Genomic DNA, 18,351 nt, shown 5'->3' with positions numbered 1-18,351 from the left:
AAATGTTGGAATTATTTTAATTGATTTCATGATATGCTGTTTAGTATTAAGTTAAGTGTATCTCCTGATTAGGAAGTCTATTTTCCCTTATTATTCATTTTTTAGCTTTTGTGTAAAATGACTGTGCTTTCTTCTTTTTAATCTTCATAAAATAAAAGGCTTTTATCTTCCCGGTACATCTAGGAAGAGGTCTTTTTAATCAATTAAAACCAGAAAATTCACACCTTCACAAACACAGGCTCTTTACGTGGTAAGTTTAAAATGAAACATTTCTGATGGATAGTTTTTGATGGCCTGCTTAGACCAGCGTGAGTGTGTGGGCTGTATCTGCATCACTCAATATGCGGCAGTTTGGGGAGTTCCCGGACATACCTCCCTGTGACAACAGAGGTCTTGGAAGTACAGATGCCCACAGTCAGCCTTTTTGGGCACATCAGGTGCCATTCATGCTGTTTACTGTCCTAATAGTACATACTCCATTAACTCACTGTGGTTGAGCATGTGGGGTCCTGAAATTCAGGGGTACATTTTTTCACCTTGCTGCTCTATTTCGGGAAAACATCTATGCATGTGATAGCCAACATCTATGAAGTAGTGCAACTGCTGAGCAGTGTCTGTAAAGTGAATTTAAACCCTCTGGGAATCTATCTGGTAACTTCAGATACACAAAGCTACATTAGAAATCCTCAGTGCAGGACAGATGCATACCTCCCGCTTCTGGTCAACTTCTCTACTTGTGGTATAAGCAAAAGTCGCATATTCATGAAACGCAAAGCACAATTCAGTGTTGTCATTTGGCCTTGTAACAGTCGAATCTGGAGTATAATCTCAGTTGTGCCTCTCAGGAGATAAACTGTAATATCCATAAGGATATTCTTCACACATGCTATGAAGTCTAGAGTAACAGCCATTCCACAGCTATACTCCTCCTGATCCCCCTTCCAGGGAGACCTTCTAGCAGGGGACAGCAAGTGGTAGCTTGCTGGGAAAGATTCGTATTGCCTCTTTTATCGTCACTGTGAACTGCAAGAAGAGTCAGGATCCAGGCTTCCTATGCTCATTTGTCTCAATGAAGTGAGGAGAATTGTGGTAAAGGACAGAAGATGGTTAAACCCACAGTTTCTCCAACACAGTGATTCAATATAGCTGTTTAGTCATTGACATACTATTCCTCACTTTCTCCTACACGTTATTATAAGTGGGAAAAAAATCATTGGTAATCACTGGATTAACTTCTCTCCAGGCTATGGGGCAGCTGTTCACAATTGTTTTTTGTTATTGAAAACTATTGGGTATTGTGCCTTTGTTTTGAGATTTCATTTCTCTCCCATACATTACAACTGACTGAAGGTTTACTTCTAAAGGTCATTTCAAACTGTGGTAACATGGTAGGCACATTTCCCCTCTGAACTACAGCGACGGCTTGACATTGGGAGGTCATGTTTGGCCAAGTGTTAATTACAGACTCCATCAGTTTTGCAATAGTTGAGGGTAGGCCACCTGTCTACAATTTTTTTCTCTCTCCCTTCATCCATTTGTGGGAGATCAACACCACAATTAACAATTTAGCCATATTCAGGAACAACTGCCGTTTTTAAAGATACATGTGCTATGTCACAGTTTATTTTATTTAGAATGTGCTGGTTTAATATTTTCTAGCCTTATTGATTTAGTACCCTTGAATTTTCCAGTCACCGCAGCTAGTGTTTCAAAACTGTCAAGACAGAAAATACCTGTCAGATGATGGAAGTCCAGCATGGATTGTAATCACTGAAGGTTTGAACATAGTCATGAGACATCAGAGTGTACCATGATAGATCACACAGCTGATAAACCCATACTCCATTATGCATTCAGAATTGTCTTTCCCTCTGTCCTTTCACAACAAAGCAGGAGAGGCTTCCAGAAGTCCACCTGCAGCAGGAAACAAATATTCAGTAATTATCTGACAGCACGAGGGCAGCACTTTCTGTATGATACAACTGACTACTTGGTTAGACCAAGAGAAGTTGGGAGGTAATTCAGGAGAATTGTTATAGACGAAGTACAGCTGACAGGGTGACCCGGGCCTTGGATTTTTTATCATTACATTGTCTGCCTTTGACTCTTCAAGAATCTTACGTGTTTGAATTACAAGTTCCTGTGGCAACTCGCATGTTGTAAAGGACCAAGTGTAGCAGGACACAGAGTGGCCCAGGGCTGGTGCTCAATACACATAGGTTCACAGTTTGACTGCGAGGGCAGAGCTGGAGGGGCAGCTGTCTTCTGCTTGGCCAGTAAGATCTTTTACTTGACATGTCACCTGCAATATCTGATAGAGCAAAACATTACACCACCTTAAATCAAAATGGGAGGAAGCAATATCTTCCTCACCTTAAATGACTTTCAAGAGGGCAGTAGGGATAAGGAGAAATTACAACTGATGCATCCTATTCTTATGTTTTAATGTGATGTTCGGCAGCACTGCCAACATTGTTGGCACATCGTTCTGCACTAATCAAGCACTCAGAAATTCTGAATCTCATCCAGAAATCTTGATATGACCCTGGAAATCACGAGAGTTCAAATAATTAATACAAGTTTCTCTTTATTTGTTTACCTCGGTTCAAATCATTATCATTCGACTCCAGTTAGAAATACAAAAGGCTTCGGCAAAACACCAAGTCCTGTGAGAGCCGGTGGCCACGGACGTGCAGGGGGATCACCACGGCGGCCTCGGCAGCGTCTGCCAGCGGCAACTTTGGCGTCGCAGTATTTATGGTGTGAGAAGGAAACACAGGGAGCTGGCAAAACGCGCTCCCAGCAGCTGCCGCCGCACCGAGCGGGCGGGCCCCCGCCTGCCTGCAAGCCCCGACCCCACGGCCCGGGGACGGCCACCGCGGGGCCTGCGCCTCGGGCCTCCCCCTCGGGCCTCCCCCGGCGGCGGGGGCCAGCGCCCCGGCGGCGGGGGCCGCGCCGACCCGGTGCGGGGACCTGAGGCCCGGGCAAGGCAGAGGGCGCGGGCTGGATACCGGCTACGAGGGGGTCAGAGCGCTGTTGGGCGCGGGGGCGGCGCCGCCGGGTGTGAGGGGCAGGGCGAGGCAGGGCAGGGCGACCGAGCCCCCCGCGGCGCGGCGCGGGCGCGGCGCGGCGCGGCGCGGCCCCGCCCCGGTCCCCCGCGGGGCGGCGGGGAGCGGCCGAGCAGCCCCGGCGGCCTCCGCCTCCTCCACCAGCACGGGGGAGGACAGCAGCTAGAGGGAGCTCCTCCGGACTGCATCTGCCCGTGCGCCCCGGTTCCTTTCATAGGCTCCCCCGCCCCCTCCCCTCCCTCCTTCCCCCGTGATGGCGGAGGACAGCGAGTCTGCGGCCAGCCAGCAGAGCCTGGAGCTGGATGACCAGGACACCTGCGGCATAGACGGCGACAATGAGGAGGAGGCCGAGCACGCCAAGGGGTAGGGGCGCGCTGCGGGCCAGGCGGGCGGACACAGCTCGGGGAGGCAGCCCCCGTGTCCGCCGCCGCGGTAGGGCTGGAGGTGCAGCCGCGGCCGCCGTGCGGGGCGGGTTGGGCCGAGCTCCCTGCGCCCCCGGGAGCGGGCCCCGCGGCGGGGTGGGCAGGGGAGGTGAGGGGTGTGCGAGGCGCACTCCTGTCAGTCGGCGGGCGGCCTGCATGGCGCTGCCCGGCCCGGCCCGCCGCTCCTCCGCGGCGCCTGCGCGTGTGCCGCCCGCGGCCGAGGGGGCCCCGCCGGCGGCACCCCGCGCCCTCTTCCCGGGCTGCCTCCCGCCGCAGTTGGCAAGCGTGCGGGCGTGGGAGGGCCCCGCTGTGCCGCCCGGCTCGGCTCCCTTCGCTCCTCCGGGGGCGGCCTCCGGCGAAGGGGGAGAGGTGGGGAGCCGGGCCCCTGGCCTGAGGTGAGGGTGGCGGCGGGGCTGGCGCTTCCCCGCCGGACACCGGCCTTAAAGGCGGGCCTTAGAAGGGAGGGTAAATCCTGTTTTGTTGTCTGTGCTTTTTCAGGATTTGGGGGCTTTCCTTGGGTTCTTCGGCCGTGAGGAGGCCCCCCCGTAGTGGGTCACGGCGCTCTGGGGAAGAGCCCCCGGGCTCCCTTACTTGTTTCGGTTGGTTCCAGCGGAGCGGCTCCTCGGGTCAGCCCTCGCGGCGGGCGCCCTCTCGCACACCCCCTCACACGCTCCCCTCCCCGGCCCGGGGACCTGTCCGGGCGTCGTCTGTGTCAGTCTGTCCTGCAGACACTCCTCCTCAACGTCACCTATTGTCCGAAAAGGAAACATTACCTCTAAATCCACAGGCTGCGGAGAGTAGAGCGCGTGTTTTACCAAGGCGCTCGCCGGAGCAGACGCTGTTGTTCTGGTTGTAGTTCCTTCTCCTCTAATCTTGCGTCTTAAGTCTTCCCACGCCGCGGATCAGGCGCTGTCTCCAGTTGCTTGGGGAGCTGATGGGAGAGGCAGCCGGCATAAATGCGGCCCCTTGCATCCGACTAGTGTTCGGCTGCGTGGCTCCGTCCGAGCACAAGGTGCCAAGGGTTTGGCTTGTTCTGCAGCTGGGGCCTTTTAGGGCAGGGGAGTGGGAGGAACGTGTTTTAAAAATCGACTTCATTTAAATTTACTTTTTTGCTTTTTTGAGGGGTTAGAAAATGTGATTGCAGAGAAAACACTTTGTTGTCGCAACTAGGAGTGGCTGGAGTAACCTAAAATAGAAATAGGTTAATCTATACACCGCTACACAAATATCTTCCTCATGAGGTTCTGATTCATCTGGTTGAGAGCATTTCTGTAGGTGATTGATGTTTGAGGATGTACACTATTTGTCATCTCCTGCCCCTAGGATTTGCTTGGCAACAAGCAGCTCTGCATCTTAAATGTGGCAAGAGAAATCTAAGAGACTTTGGACTGACTTGTCTCAAAGGCAGGAAAGGGGAAAACTTTGATGCTTGCTGCTCTGTCGGTGAATTCATGGCATGCACGCTAAAATAATTATAGTAATATGAATCTGGGATATTAAAAGGGACAAAATAGTGTTTAATTATCTTGGGGCTTTTGTTATGTTTGTTTGTGTAAACATGCCACAGTTGATGATTCCCAAATATGTAAAAGTAACACCGCTAAGAGCAGAGAATGGTTATTTATTGCTCTTCGAAGGAGCCAACCTGACCTTCCAGGAGAGATTGTTTGATAGCTGGGTGATGCCTGTCTAGAATTCATTCGTACCTTATTCCTACTCCAGTTTCCTCCTCTGTTTGTGTGCGTGACCGAGCTGTAGCTGCCCTCTGCGGTGTGGCTAGCTTGCAGCCACACGCTCGGGCTGCTGTGCCAGCGAGTGCAGAAGCAGTGTGCGAGAAGCAGCCGGGGAACAAAGAATTGCACTTTGGTGTGTTCTGAATCGCAGCTTGCTGCTCTACTCCAACTTGGGTCTCGCTGAGCTCTGAGGGACAGCTGCTGTGGCTGCGAGCTGTATGCCCAAAAACTTGTTTTTGTTGAATATCCCAAATGTATTTTAACGAGTATTTCAGAGAAGCTGCTTTATTCATCCTTGAATGAGAAAGTGAATGCTTCCGAGTAATGTGAAGTTTAATTAAATTAGTGGTAGATCATTCCAGTAGAAGAAGCCTCTAAGTATTAGTATCAGTTTTCTATCACGTTTCTGATGCACGAAGTCTAATATTGACTTTTGAATTACTTTATTTTCCTGTAATCTTTGAGAATCTTATTTGCTACTATTTGTCTGCAGGCTGAAGTATTCAAACAAATTCTATCAAATGAAAAGAAAAATCTTACATTACAGCAAACACAAAGATTTACTCTTGATCTGGGAGATTAATCCATGGTAATAGGAACCTAATTATTCCCTGTTCTCTCCCTATCATAGTATATTAATTTTTGAGGTAGCTTTAAAGTTTGTTTTGAGCTTTTAGATTAGGTTTTATATACCTAAGCAATTTATGAGCAGTCTTACTACTTGAGACTATCACTGTGTCAACTGACTTGCTAAATTCTGAATGGTCTCCATTGCTGCCAATCAGTATTTAATCTCATGCTATTTTAACCCTCACTTTTTTAGAAGGAGGTAGAGTATGTTGTGTGTCAGTCTGTAGTTGGATTGCTTTGTAAGTGAAGTTACTTTCAAGCTGTTTCTTGACATTTGAAAATAGGTCCTTATAATACTGACCACAAAAAAACATGGTTTGTGTGAGTATGTATGACTTTGAATTTTTTTTTTAAATTTACTATTTTTTATGTGCTTGAGCACTGAATGAGTGCAGCAGAAAATACTATTTTATAGCTTTCAAGTGTGCAAACATCTTTGTCCTCTGTTTCTGCTCCTGTTTTTGAGATGCAGGGTTATGTATGTTGTGTGACTCATTGCTGTTCTCCTATTCTGTGTCTGCAGCTTGCTCCTGCTAGATGCATTATGCTGTACTTGTTCTGTTTCATAATAAAGTGTTGTTTACAAAATAGCTTTGTTAGTGTGTAAGTAGAAAAAATGTATTTATTGCACCTGAATCCACCCTGCTGAGCCTGGCTTTGTAAGGTCTCTCAGTTCATTCTAAATAGCTCCTTATGCTCAGTGGCAGAAAGGCTTTGGGCACAGAACATTTAGTAAACAGATGAGGAAAAAGTATGACCTTTAAACAACTCCCTCCAACCCTCACAAATGATTTACTTTGAATATTTTAGTAGTATGCCCCTTTGATTATTGTTAAATGACAACTTTATAACCAGCACTGCTTTTAGATTAAAAAAAAAAAAAATTAAGGTACTGGAGACAGTGCTCAGTTTTAGCAGGCGAGATTTACGTCTTGGAGTACAGCCTTACAGACTTGAAGGGGGAGGCAGAGGAAACACGCAGAGCTTTGAGGATTATCTGTTGGATTAGGTTTTAAGGCATTGCTACTAGGTTTTCATCTCAAAAAACTTGCATTTCCAACTACTGAAATGTATGCAAATGAAATCTTCGTCCAGAGAGGTTGTTAGTAATGGTAGTTTGTTAGTAAGTGGAGTTTGAAGGACATAAGCCCTTCTGGTCAGGACCTTTTTATTCTCTTGAAGTGGTGGTAGTCTAATAGAGCAATGGGAAAGCCCTTTGCATCTAAGCCTCCATTTTCTTTATGAACCAAGGACAACCCTAGTATAAATAATACTACTTTGAAATTTTTTGGAGTCTTGCCCATATACATGAGAACTGATTTTTGTGATCAAAAAGATCTATATAACACCTTCAGAAATGTAGTTTTGCAACCTCACTTGCTCACAGAGAGAGAAAAAATACTGTGAAGGCAAAAACCCCACACAGGCCTAGGCCTTTGCAGCTTAAAAATAAACCTCTAAAGTACATGTTTGGTTTTAAATTTGAGAAATTGCTAACTTAAAATTAACGTTCCATGTAATTTAAAACAGATGTTGATATTCCAAAAAGCTGTTTCGGCTAAAGCAGAATTTAGTGTCCAAAAAGGTAATTAAAATAACACTGATGAATATTCAGTGGGAAAGATAATCTTAAATCAAAACCAAGGAAGCCAAAACAGTTTGATCACCTGAGTAGGGTAACTGTCATGCTCTTCCTGATTTTTCCATCTCAGCTTTTCATGGTTTTGCTCAGAGTTCCACAAAGTAAGTTTCTCTGCCTTTGCCGCACTCCTCCCCAAATGCAGTAAGTATCCCCATTTTTCAGTTTAAAAAAAAAAAGAACAAACAACACATGCAGGGAGAAGCAAAAGTCTTTTTTCACATTTATGCAAAACACCAGATGTGTGTACATAAGTGGAAAGGTATGTGGGTGGGATCATGGGCTTGCATTTGTAACTTGCAGACAAAATCATAAAACTGTGGGCCTAAGTGATTGTCTCAAAGTCATATCCACAGCCTGTTTCTGTGGCAAGCTTAAGTCTTTTTGGGGCAGAACGAGGTCTTTTGACTCTTCTTTTGCCTCAGCTGAATTTTGATTTGCATATCATTTTTGTGCTAGCCTCACTTCTTTCTTATTCATCAGACTGACAAAACCATCATCGTGGATGCAGTTAAAAATATCTTGGACCACGTCCACGCTTAGGTACGCCTCACCCTCAGCGCGTAGGCTCGCCCTCCTGTCAGTAAAGTGCTCCTGGTATAAGCATGTCTCTACTAGACTGACACAATCAAAATCTTCCCTAAGTCTTAACGTTGAATTTTTCTTAGTATACCCAGCTTTTGCCTGTGTGGTGGGCTGGACTGGGGCAGATGTGTTGATCTGATGTGTGAAAAGGTTATGTTTCCTGACCTGACAGCTAGCCGTAGCATCAACCTGAGTTGCATATCCTTTTCCTGCTTCCCGCGTGGGATCTGCGCTTTGAGTTGTGTCACTTCAACGGCAGCAGGGTAGTTCAGCAAAAGAGATTCACGCTTAAAGGTCAGCTTTCATGGAAGTAGGAAACTTTTCCCCCCCCCAAACCTCTAAGAGTGAGCTACATTTCGTGGTGTCATCATATCGGTGTATCTGACCAGACAAAGGAGAACTCAGTCAGCACACAAGAATGTTTAATTAAGAGAAAAGCTTTTAATAGGAGTCTTTGCTTTTAATCTTGTTACCTTTGCCTATCCTTTGTGCTGTCCTGTCCAGCATAATTGCTACAAGTTGATCTACAAAGTTCCTCTCTTCCCAGCCATTCTCACTCCCAGTTTTAGAGCCTTTCGGTTCTTTTCAAGGCAGAGTATGAGAAGGACTAAAAATCCTGAGATGTTTTCATTTTGCTTTTGCCCTAATTTGCTTGGTATCTCTGGTTGTAACTTGTGTTGGACAAACCTGTTTACTCAGTAGAAGTTTCTGTGTGCTGCCAAACCTCTGGGTTGCAGGCGTGCCTAAATAGTTGAACGACGAGTGGATCTCTCTTTAAAAGCTATTTTTACGTTCTGTGGACTGTAACAGTAAAAGAAGACTGAGCCAAGCAGGAGACTGTGCATGAATAACTGCCCTGAACGGTCCCTGGATAACCTATCAGACAAAGATACCATCAGCAAGAGGCAGTGTGAAAGCTCTAAACCTGAAAGTCATAAGCCGAGGACTGGGATTTTGGAAGACTTTAAAAAAAAATGAGTAGTTTTAAACGCCAGGTATGTTTTACAGCAACGTAGTCCTGTCTTCCTTCTTTCCCAGCTAAAAAGTATGCATTTCTATATGAAAAAGACCTTGAGCTGGTCAAAGAACAAACAAAGATTATCCTGGTAAAAGTACAGTTTAACTGGGGATAACATCAGTAAAGCTTGGCAAAGCTGCTTTTTCTCCATAGCTGCCAAACTTTTTTTTTGAGTACAGTCGTTCATTATTTCACCAAACGAAATAAAACATTGACCCTCAGGTAATCCCAGTGAGCAGAATCCCCCTGTGGTGAAATTGGGGCCGACTCCTGCTGAAAGGCAAGAAGGCAAGTGAGCTGCACCGGTGCGACTCGGGGCTCAGTGCTTGCTGAGGGCATCTGTTCAAGAACGGTGTTTGCTGAAACTCCTAGTAGACTTCTGTTCAACACACAAGCCCTTGGGAGCCAGCTCAAGGACACAGTGGCATCATTTGTTTGCTCTATGTGAGACGTTAGAGGAAAAGGCAAAAGTTTGTGGACAGTTCAAGAAAGTAGAAGAGTGCTTCATTAAATGAACCTTAGCAAAGGTGAAATTGCTTTCCCTAGTATTTTTAGCTCAGTTTTGCCAGAGGTGGTGAGGTCCTAGTCTTGTTTTGTTTTTTACTCTCTCATATTTATAACCTCTTGCCAGGCCTCTGGGTCTGTTCTATGTTTAAATTCTGTACAAAATGTCAGCTTGGTGTGCAGGCCTTCAAATAGACTTAAATTTAATTATTTTAAACTGAGAGTATAAAAATGGTTAACAGAATCGTCTAGGTGATCGGGCAGTATCTTCATTCTGCAACAGAAAATTTTCTCCCTGCCTCGCTTCTACAACTCCATCTTTTGTTTCTGCAGACTTCTAGTAAATACTACAAATTCTCTACTCTCTCCTGTGTGAGTGTTTGGTCTGCTACACTGTGGCCATTGAGTAACTCCTTGGTCCGATCCCAGAGGGTGCTGCATTTATAAAACTCTCCCCTCTTTCTGGGAGCATAACTTAACGCAATGTAACTGTGAATGTTAAGGACTTCTCGGGGTTGATCTTTCGCTACAGGCTGTTCTAGAGAACGGTAATGATCTCACAAAAATGAGTCTTTGTTTAGTTGCATGTTTGATTAATTGCAGGCTTTTGGCCTCCCAATTGGACATTTGGTGTTTTCTTGCCAACTTCAGCTCTGACAAGGTATAGATGCAAAGACTGGGCATTGTAACCTTGAAAGGGAGCGTGTTACAGTGAATAACGTGGCCCTTGCAAACATGTTGATCTTAATAACTAGTTATGTTCTTCTGAGTTTTCTTTCTTTTAGTTTGCCAGTATCATATCTGATTTTTTTTCCCTTCAGAATTAAAATAAACAATTGTTCGTTGCATTGACTTTTTTCTTTTCCAGTGAAAAACACCCAAGCCCTCCAAAACCCAATATCTGTCTTGAGCTCCATTATGTACGTGTGGTTTTGCTGGGGGATTAACCTCTTGAAGAGGATTCGGTGTTAACTGACTCATTGCCTCCTTATTTGCCTTCCGTCTGAGAGTTGCCAACACCTCCCACGCTTTGCAAGTTCTAATTAATCTTGATTCTATATCTTGATTATTTGTCAAATTAGAATCTCCTTAAAGAAGAAAGGAGTTGTATTACCAATAATCAAAATATGTCAGAATCTGCAAGTGCAATGTATGCTTTGTTGGTTTTGTTTTGTTTTTGTTTTGTTTTGTTTTTTAAATTAAAGTTGACCCCATTGCACTTACTGTTTTAAAGCACAAATATTTGGTTAGTTTTGTGTTATTTCTTACTGAGATTTCAGCAAGGCTTTCGTCACTGCTTAAGTTAGAAACAAAATTCCCTGAAAACAGAATGTTTTGGTTTGGATTCTTCTCAAATTCACGTGTGCCTGATGGTTGAGCATGAAGGAGAAAAAAATAGCGGGCTGCTAATAATTACTGAATTGCCAAGGAGGTTACTTTCCTCAGTTCCTGCACTTCCCTGAGTTCCTCCAAACTCTGCTGAAATTTGGTCGTTTCATGTTTGTGCCAGGTAATAGCCTGGCAAAGAGCACTGGCTATTATATAGTGTCACAATTTGACGCTAGTGTGTCAAAACGCCTGGTTGTGCTGGGGTATAAAACAAATTAGAAAGCACTTGCAGGAAGTTTTTCATCAATGCTCTCAGTTCCCCCCTTCCTTCCTTTCCCCTGCCTTTTCTTCACATTCAAACTGCTGTTAGATTTTTCATATTAAAATGCTGTTTTTTCCATATTTAACTTTTTTTTTTTAATTTTAAGCTCGGTGGTACTGATTTTTCTCATTGCACATTCTCTGAATCTCTGGCAGAAGTCCTGGAGGGGATTTGGGAGCGAAGAAGAAGAAGAAGAAGCAGAAGAGAAAAAAGGAGAAACCAAATTCTGGAGGCACCAAATCAGATTCTGCGTCTGACTCCCAGGAGATTAAAATTCAACAGCCTTCAAAGGTGAGAGCCTGGTTCTGTTTTAATTTGTGCTTGCTTTCTAATTTAATTTTAATTTGTGTGTCGCTTTTTGTAAAAGCGAGTTGGTAGTTCTGCCTTAAGAAGTCCGAATTAAGCAAATGGTTACTGTCCTGAATAGAGAGAGAAGCAAGGTAAGACCTGGCGTTTGCAGACTGTATGAAGTTAGCTGGAGAGTCGTTGTCACCACCACGGTGGTGCACTGTGAGAAAAGCAGAGGAGGAGGTGTTTTGCCTTTCTTTTCCAGCAGTTAGAACTCCGGCTAGTGACAGCTTCATCACAGGGTATCTTAATCCGCAGCGGTAATGCTTTTAAATAGATTTTGTGTTTGATTAATTGCCTTTAGTTTAGCCACCATCTAACTTGGCTTAGTGCAGTTTCAGTAACTTGTACAGTATAATGCTACCTTATGGCGAGCATGAGCAGCAGGAGGGAAGGTGTACCTGCTGTACTAACCAGAGTCTCATTTGGACAAATAAACAGCATGTCATCTTACATAAAATGTGGTAATCTCTAACATGGAGATACAGACTGAGGAAACTTTTTGCTATCTGAAAGGCCGCTGCAGTAAATAAGAATGCAAAATTACGTGAGGAGGTGTACAATCTTTGTGGGCTTTGTGATAAAATAGCATTGTCTATGTGCTTTTGACTACCGTGTTCTGAATGAACAGTGAATAATATGACGTGGTGGCTTTTTAACATACAGCTTTTATCTCAAGAGAAATCTGCGCCTGAGAACTGAAGTTTATAACATGATGATAAGAAAGTTTATGGACCATCGAGCATATTGAAGTAGTTATATTTGCTTTATCAGATTAATGTGGAGAAAGTTGCACCGTTGTACCAGTAGTACTATTCATCCTGTAAGATTTGTCAAGTACATTGGGGCTACCAGCTAATTTTAGGGAAAAAAGTTGTGTTCTGGCTCATTAACATACTGATAGATTTTGTGTTGTCCCTTTAGATCTTCTCTTTGTCACCCCCATTGCTTTGAATGGGCACATTTGGCACAGGGGACACTTCAAAATATGTAGAGAGATCTTAAGTACTTTCTGATCTCACCACATGTTTTGATACTGTGTTTCTATAAAGCACGTGGCATGAATTGCTAATACAAGACTATTTGCAAGCGATAACCAAGTAACTTCAAACTCTTTTACAATTGGAGTGAGGTCAATTTTAATGTTAATGCAAAGACATAGTTCATTGCTGTGGTATCCTGGGAGTTCCTTGGTTCCCTGCTGACCAAACTTATTGTTCCATATGTTGTTTCTAATTGTGTTAAAAGGAAGATGCTTCATTTTTTTTGTTTTCACGTGCAAGATTTTAGTCCTCAGCACCTTGCAGTCTTGCACACCATTTCTCTGGCATGATGTGTTTTGCAAATGTGGAAGCCTATCCTTGCTCTAAGTTGTGTATTTAGGGTGGCACTCTTCATGTTTATTTTACTGTCCCAAGAAGTTTAGCCAGTTTGTTAGCAATGTTAGAAAATTTTCTCTCTTATTGGCATAAAAAAAGCGCTCTTACTTAAGTCTTTCTCTCAAGCTCTAGGCAGCTAAACCATTTCACTATTCTTATATGGCTTCCACTTTTCTCTACTTGCAAATGCATCAGTGTTTGCTGGTTTTTTTCGCCTTCTCTGCTGGGTTCTGGGTGTACACACTAATAAGTAGACGAGTTTCTCTGTCTTGGACAACTTCCCTGTTTTAGATTTTTTGAAAGCATTCTTAGACTGCTGATCTGGATCAGTGTGAAGAAATATATTTATTTTCTCTGCTACTCAAGTGATATTTAGATTTGGTATTCCTTGTGCTATGTGAAATATATTATTGAAAGAAGAGAGGTTTACAAAATATTTCAGGAAAGTGACATTGTAGACCTTACCTGTAAGAGACATATGCAGGATCATCAGGTAATACTCAGTGGGGCTTCTGAACTCATTGAAAATGATTTTCAAAAAAGATTTTGAGGTCAGGTGAGTTTGTAAACAGGTGTACCAGTCTGGAGATGAGAAAAACAGAATCGTGAGTCTCTTTGGCTTCTCCCTCTCTCATTTGTGACTTTTTGAACACTGGCATGAGTGTAACCATAGCAATAAATGCTTGTTAGCATTGTATGCTTACGATGACCTTTAGGACACTTCACTGCCCATCTCACAAGACTTTGGTCTTTCCCCATTACAAGTCCCAATGATGTAGGCTGTCCACACTGACACAAATGAAGCTTGCGAGATCTGCAATATTATCAGTCATTATTGTAGTCACCAATGGCCTATACAACATATTCACAGAATAACTTAGATTGAAAAGGATGTCTGGAGGTCTTTTGCCCAACCTCCTGCTTAGAGCAGATCCAACTGGATCAGGTTGCTCAGGCCTGGATCAGGTTGTTTGGTCTCCAAGGATGGAGACTCCACAACCTCTGTGGGCAACCTATTCCAGTGACAACGCTTGTGGTTAAAAATATAGTAATTCCTTATATCTAAATGGATTGTGCTGGTTTGCAACTTGTGTCCATTGTTTCTTGTCCTATCATTGTGCTCCTCTGAAAAGACTTAGCTCAATTTTCTTTACATCTTAACATTAGGCAGCAACAAGATTTCTCCTACTCCCTTAACCTTTTTCTTCTTAAGGCTGAACAAACCAAGGTCTCTCATCTTCTCCTTGTATGTCACATGCTTCAGCCTCCTGGTCATCTTGGTGGCCCGCCATTGAACTCACTCCACTATGTCAATGTTTGCCTTGTAATGGGGAACCCAAGACTGTGAGATGTGATCTCAGGGGTGCCAGATAAAGGGGAAGACTTGCCGGCCAGTCTTAGTGGTACAACCAGTATGCAGCTGTTCTTCTTTGTTGGCCACCAGACTGCTGGCTCATGTTCAGCTCTCTGCCCACCAGGACCTCCAAGTTCTTTTCTTCAAAGCTGCTTCCTAGCCAGTCCATGCTGGCCTCTGCCATTGTATGGGCTTTTTCTGTCCCAAATGCAGGACTTTGCGTTTGCCTTTGTCAAACTTCATGAAGTTTCTGTTTCCAGCCTGTCAAAGTAGCTTTGAATAGCAGCTCTGTGGTCCAGTGTATCAACCATTCTTCCCAACTAGGTATCATCTATGAACTTGCAGAGAAAGCACGCTTTGTCACGTCCAGATCGGTAAACAGTATTGACCCCTGAGTTCTCAAAATCTTCCCCCTTGCCTTCTTGAAGATGGGTGTGACATTTCCCTTTTGCCAGTCGTAAGAAACCTCCACCAATTGCTACAACCTTCTAAACTTGATAGATGCTAGTTGCAGTAACATCAGCCAGCTCCCTCACATCCTCAGATGCATCCGGTCTGTTCTTATGGACCTGCGCATGATTAGTTTGCTAAGTGGTCCCTAACTTTCTCTCCTGCTGTGGTTAATGGGAGTCTCACAGACTATGCTACAGGGCTCAGGGACATCAAAGGTCTGAGGTCAGATCTTGTCACCAAAATTGAGGCAAAAAAAGCATTGTGTACCTCAGCCCTGTTGCACAACAGTGTCGTCTTGTGCTGTGAGGAGATATTTCCCCTAAACTGAAATTAAACAAAATCACTCTTCTTTGTAATTCATGTGAAGTTCTGTGTAGGTTTTTCTTGCTTTCCATTAAAGGAAAACAAAAAGGGTTGAAAGTAAACTACTTAGCCAGGCTGATCTCTGAACGTTTTGAAAGGAAAGGAGATTCCTCCTGATGTCCCTAGCCATGTTGTATTTGGTACCAGAACATGCACTTTTTACTTTACATATGCTAGTAAGATCTTTTTAGAACCTGATATCTTTTTTTTAGATTTTCTGTTTTCTTTTTCTTAATGTAGAAGAAACATGAGAGACTGAAAATAAACATATTAAATAAATTACAGTATGTCAATATTTATGTATGATATCATAATGTACTGATAAGATTTCAGAATTTATCTAGTGGCATTAGAAGTATTTGTATCAGGCCAGTGTGTAGTAGACAAATTGATTTTTCGTTAAGAAAAATAACTTATGTCACTGTAATCCGGATCTAGAAATAGGGTAGGTTTTTTATGCTGCAGTAGTGTTGCTCTAAAGCATGTAAATATGTTAATTCACAACTACTCAGATGACAGGTGTTTAAAGCATGCTCACAAGTAAAATTTTGCAATACTTAAATTAAAGAAAGAAATTGCATAATGGTTAGAGAGTACAAGTTTTTACTATAAATAGAAAATGATGGCCTGCTTGAGCTACAGGCAGGGAGTTTTACTCCTTTTGTGACTGAGGATACCAGAGGCAGATGGCCATCCAAATGAAGCTTTACATCATTATTACATGTAATTTATAGTGGTTTTTCAACACATGAATCCTAGAAAGAAAGTGAAATACGGAAATAGTGATCATTGATATTCAGTAAAAAAAAAATCTGGCTTGAAATCTCTATGCAGAATTGCTTTAAATTTTCCAATGCATTTGAGACTGTTCCTTCAAATGTATTTATTGCACTGCAGACTGGGAAGACCTGAGCACAAGCATGCTGTTAATATGCCTCAGAACAGGACTTATCACTTGGGAGATAACAAAACAAAACAAATAAATAGATTAAAAAAGAAAGAGAGAAAAATCCCTTTAGATTTAGAAGTCTGTAACCAGACTTCTGGTTACAGACCAGAAGTCTGTAACTTCTGGTTATTCCTCTGTACTTTCCTGTGCAGGTAAAATTCTCATTCCAGTTACACTTACTCAGAGTGATCAAAAGTCAGGGTCTAAGAGCTCAGTTTAGAAATGCTTAGCCTTAGGTTTTATGCTTTTCAAATAACTTTTCTATAAAGATTTTTCAACTTTTAAGTGGAAAGTTGGTTTGTTTTATGTCTGCCTGCTTCTATCAGTTAAAATTATCTTTAGTTGTGAGTGTTGGCACAGTTGGCATTAGTGGCAAGATGGTTACTCCTGCATGATACAATGGAGAAAGGTACCTACTATAATAATTGCAAGCTACTAGAAGGCAGATACAATAGAACTAAGGTTAAAAAGTGGATATTTGTAACAATACAGTGTACCTGAAATACTGAACTATAGTGAATTTAAATATTATTTTATATTGTATATGTAAAGTACAACTTCAAACGTCTCTGTGTGTACCAATGGTATCTTTAGATTGTTAGATATCTAAGCTGATCTACTTTGTATTTTACTGGGGGGGAGAAGGGGGGCAGGGAATATAAGAAGCTTTTTATTGTGATACTGGTATCCTGCCTTAATGCTGCAGTATTTGTGTTAAAAACGCTGAAGTTTCATGGTTAAATGCAAGAGCTACTCAAAACTATAAAGAATTTTGTGAAGTTGCTTCTCTGTTGCCCGCCTAACTTTCCACCCTCCTGCCTCCAAAGGTTATACCTATACTAACCATGATGTGAAAAGTACATGAAAGAATATGTAACGGTAAAGTAAACGAACATGTTTGTACAACTTGTTCAAAGTAAACGTACTCAATAAGCTTCCTCTTCCATTTGTCTCTGTGTGCAGAATCCAGCCATTCCAATGCAGAAGCTTCAAGATATCCAGAGAGCGATGGAGCTGCTCTCTGCATGCCAAGGCCCAGCAAAGAATATTGATGAGGCTACCAAACGTAAATACCAGTTTTGGGATACACAACCTGTACCTAAACTTAGTAAGTTTAACTGGACCTGGGCATAAGATCTGTCTTACTGACCACTAAAAGAATGTGTGCCAGCTGCGTGGCCTGTTCTCTAAAATGGGTATGAAGTTGGACTGTGTGCAGTACAGATCCTTAATCTTTTGTGTAGTTTATGTGGAAGTCTTGATATTCTCTAGGAAAGTGCTTGCCCCCTCCCAAATGATAGGGACAAAACACGGTGTTAATAAACCTCATTCTGATGTTCTCTGTAAAAATGGGAAATGCTATTGAAATAGCATTCTTTTGTATATTTTAGGTCTGAACTCTTGAACAACAGAACGTAGGAAGTCTTTTCCACTTCAGGGAAAATAAGAACTCTAAGTGGTGACAAAGAGTAAACTTTGATTTTATTTATTTATTTATTTTCTCTTAATTTTTTTGTTCATTAGATAGATTTGCTATCACAGAGATAATGACTCTCCTGCTGCAGGTTACACTGTTTTCATGCAGCTTTAAGTGGATAATGGTACTTCTCTCATGTGTGAATACTTTTACTGCTGTGTGTTCACGTGCTTCCTCCACAATGTACACTACCTTGAAGACATGCTTTCTCAGAGTCCATTCTCTGCTCTTGGTACCAATTGAGATGGTGAGGTGACCTCTCCTTGCCTTTAACTTTGTAAGGAATTTGGCAGATTACTTTTTATACTGATCTGATCCCTGATAACACAGTTGGTCAATCCTAGTCTTTGTTGGAGAAGATGGTTGCTGACTCTCTTGCTTTTTCTGAATTGCTTTCTGAAACTTCTTTTCCCCCTTGGGAGGCAGTCCTGAAGGACAAAGGAAGGCTGGACATTCTTCAAGAAGTAAATCTTAAAGGCGCAGGAGCAGGCCGTCCCCATCTGCCAAAAGACAAGCTGGTGGGGAAGAATACTGGCCTGGCTGAACAGAGAGCTTTGGCTGGAACTCAGGAAAAAAAGGAGAGTTTATGATCTTTGGAAGAAGGGGCAGGCAACTCAGGAGGACTACAAGGATGTTGTGAGGTTATGCAGGGAGAAAATTAAAAGGGCCAAAGCCCAACTAGAACTTAATCTGGCTACTGCCGTAAAAGACAATTAAAAATGTTTCTATAGATACATTAGCAACAAAAGGAGGGCTAAGGAGAATCTCCATCCTTTAT

At 43.0% G+C, this 18,351-nt stretch overlaps 1 protein-coding gene across 1 annotated transcript in view; it reads left to right on the top strand.

Annotated features, from left to right (window-relative positions):
• The first annotated feature begins 3,160 nt into the window (after positions 1-3,160).
• NMT2 (N-myristoyltransferase 2) overlaps positions 3,161-18,351 on the top strand; it is a 31,521-nt gene continuing 16,330 nt past the window's right edge. The window contains exons 1-3 of the mRNA XM_075143845.1: positions 3,161-3,431; positions 11,406-11,541; positions 17,060-17,204. Coding sequence (XP_074999946.1) covers positions 3,322-3,431; positions 11,406-11,541; positions 17,060-17,204 — 391 coding nt within the window. The 5' untranslated portion in view covers positions 3,161-3,321. The remainder of the gene's footprint in view (positions 3,432-11,405; positions 11,542-17,059; positions 17,205-18,351) is intronic.

The sequence above is a fragment of the Calonectris borealis genome, chromosome 2, assembly GCF_964195595.1.
Source record: "Calonectris borealis chromosome 2, bCalBor7.hap1.2, whole genome shotgun sequence".
NCBI classification, from domain to species: Eukaryota; Metazoa; Chordata; class Aves; order Procellariiformes; family Procellariidae; genus Calonectris; species Calonectris borealis.
This window is presented reverse-complemented; position numbering and strand designations above follow the sequence as displayed.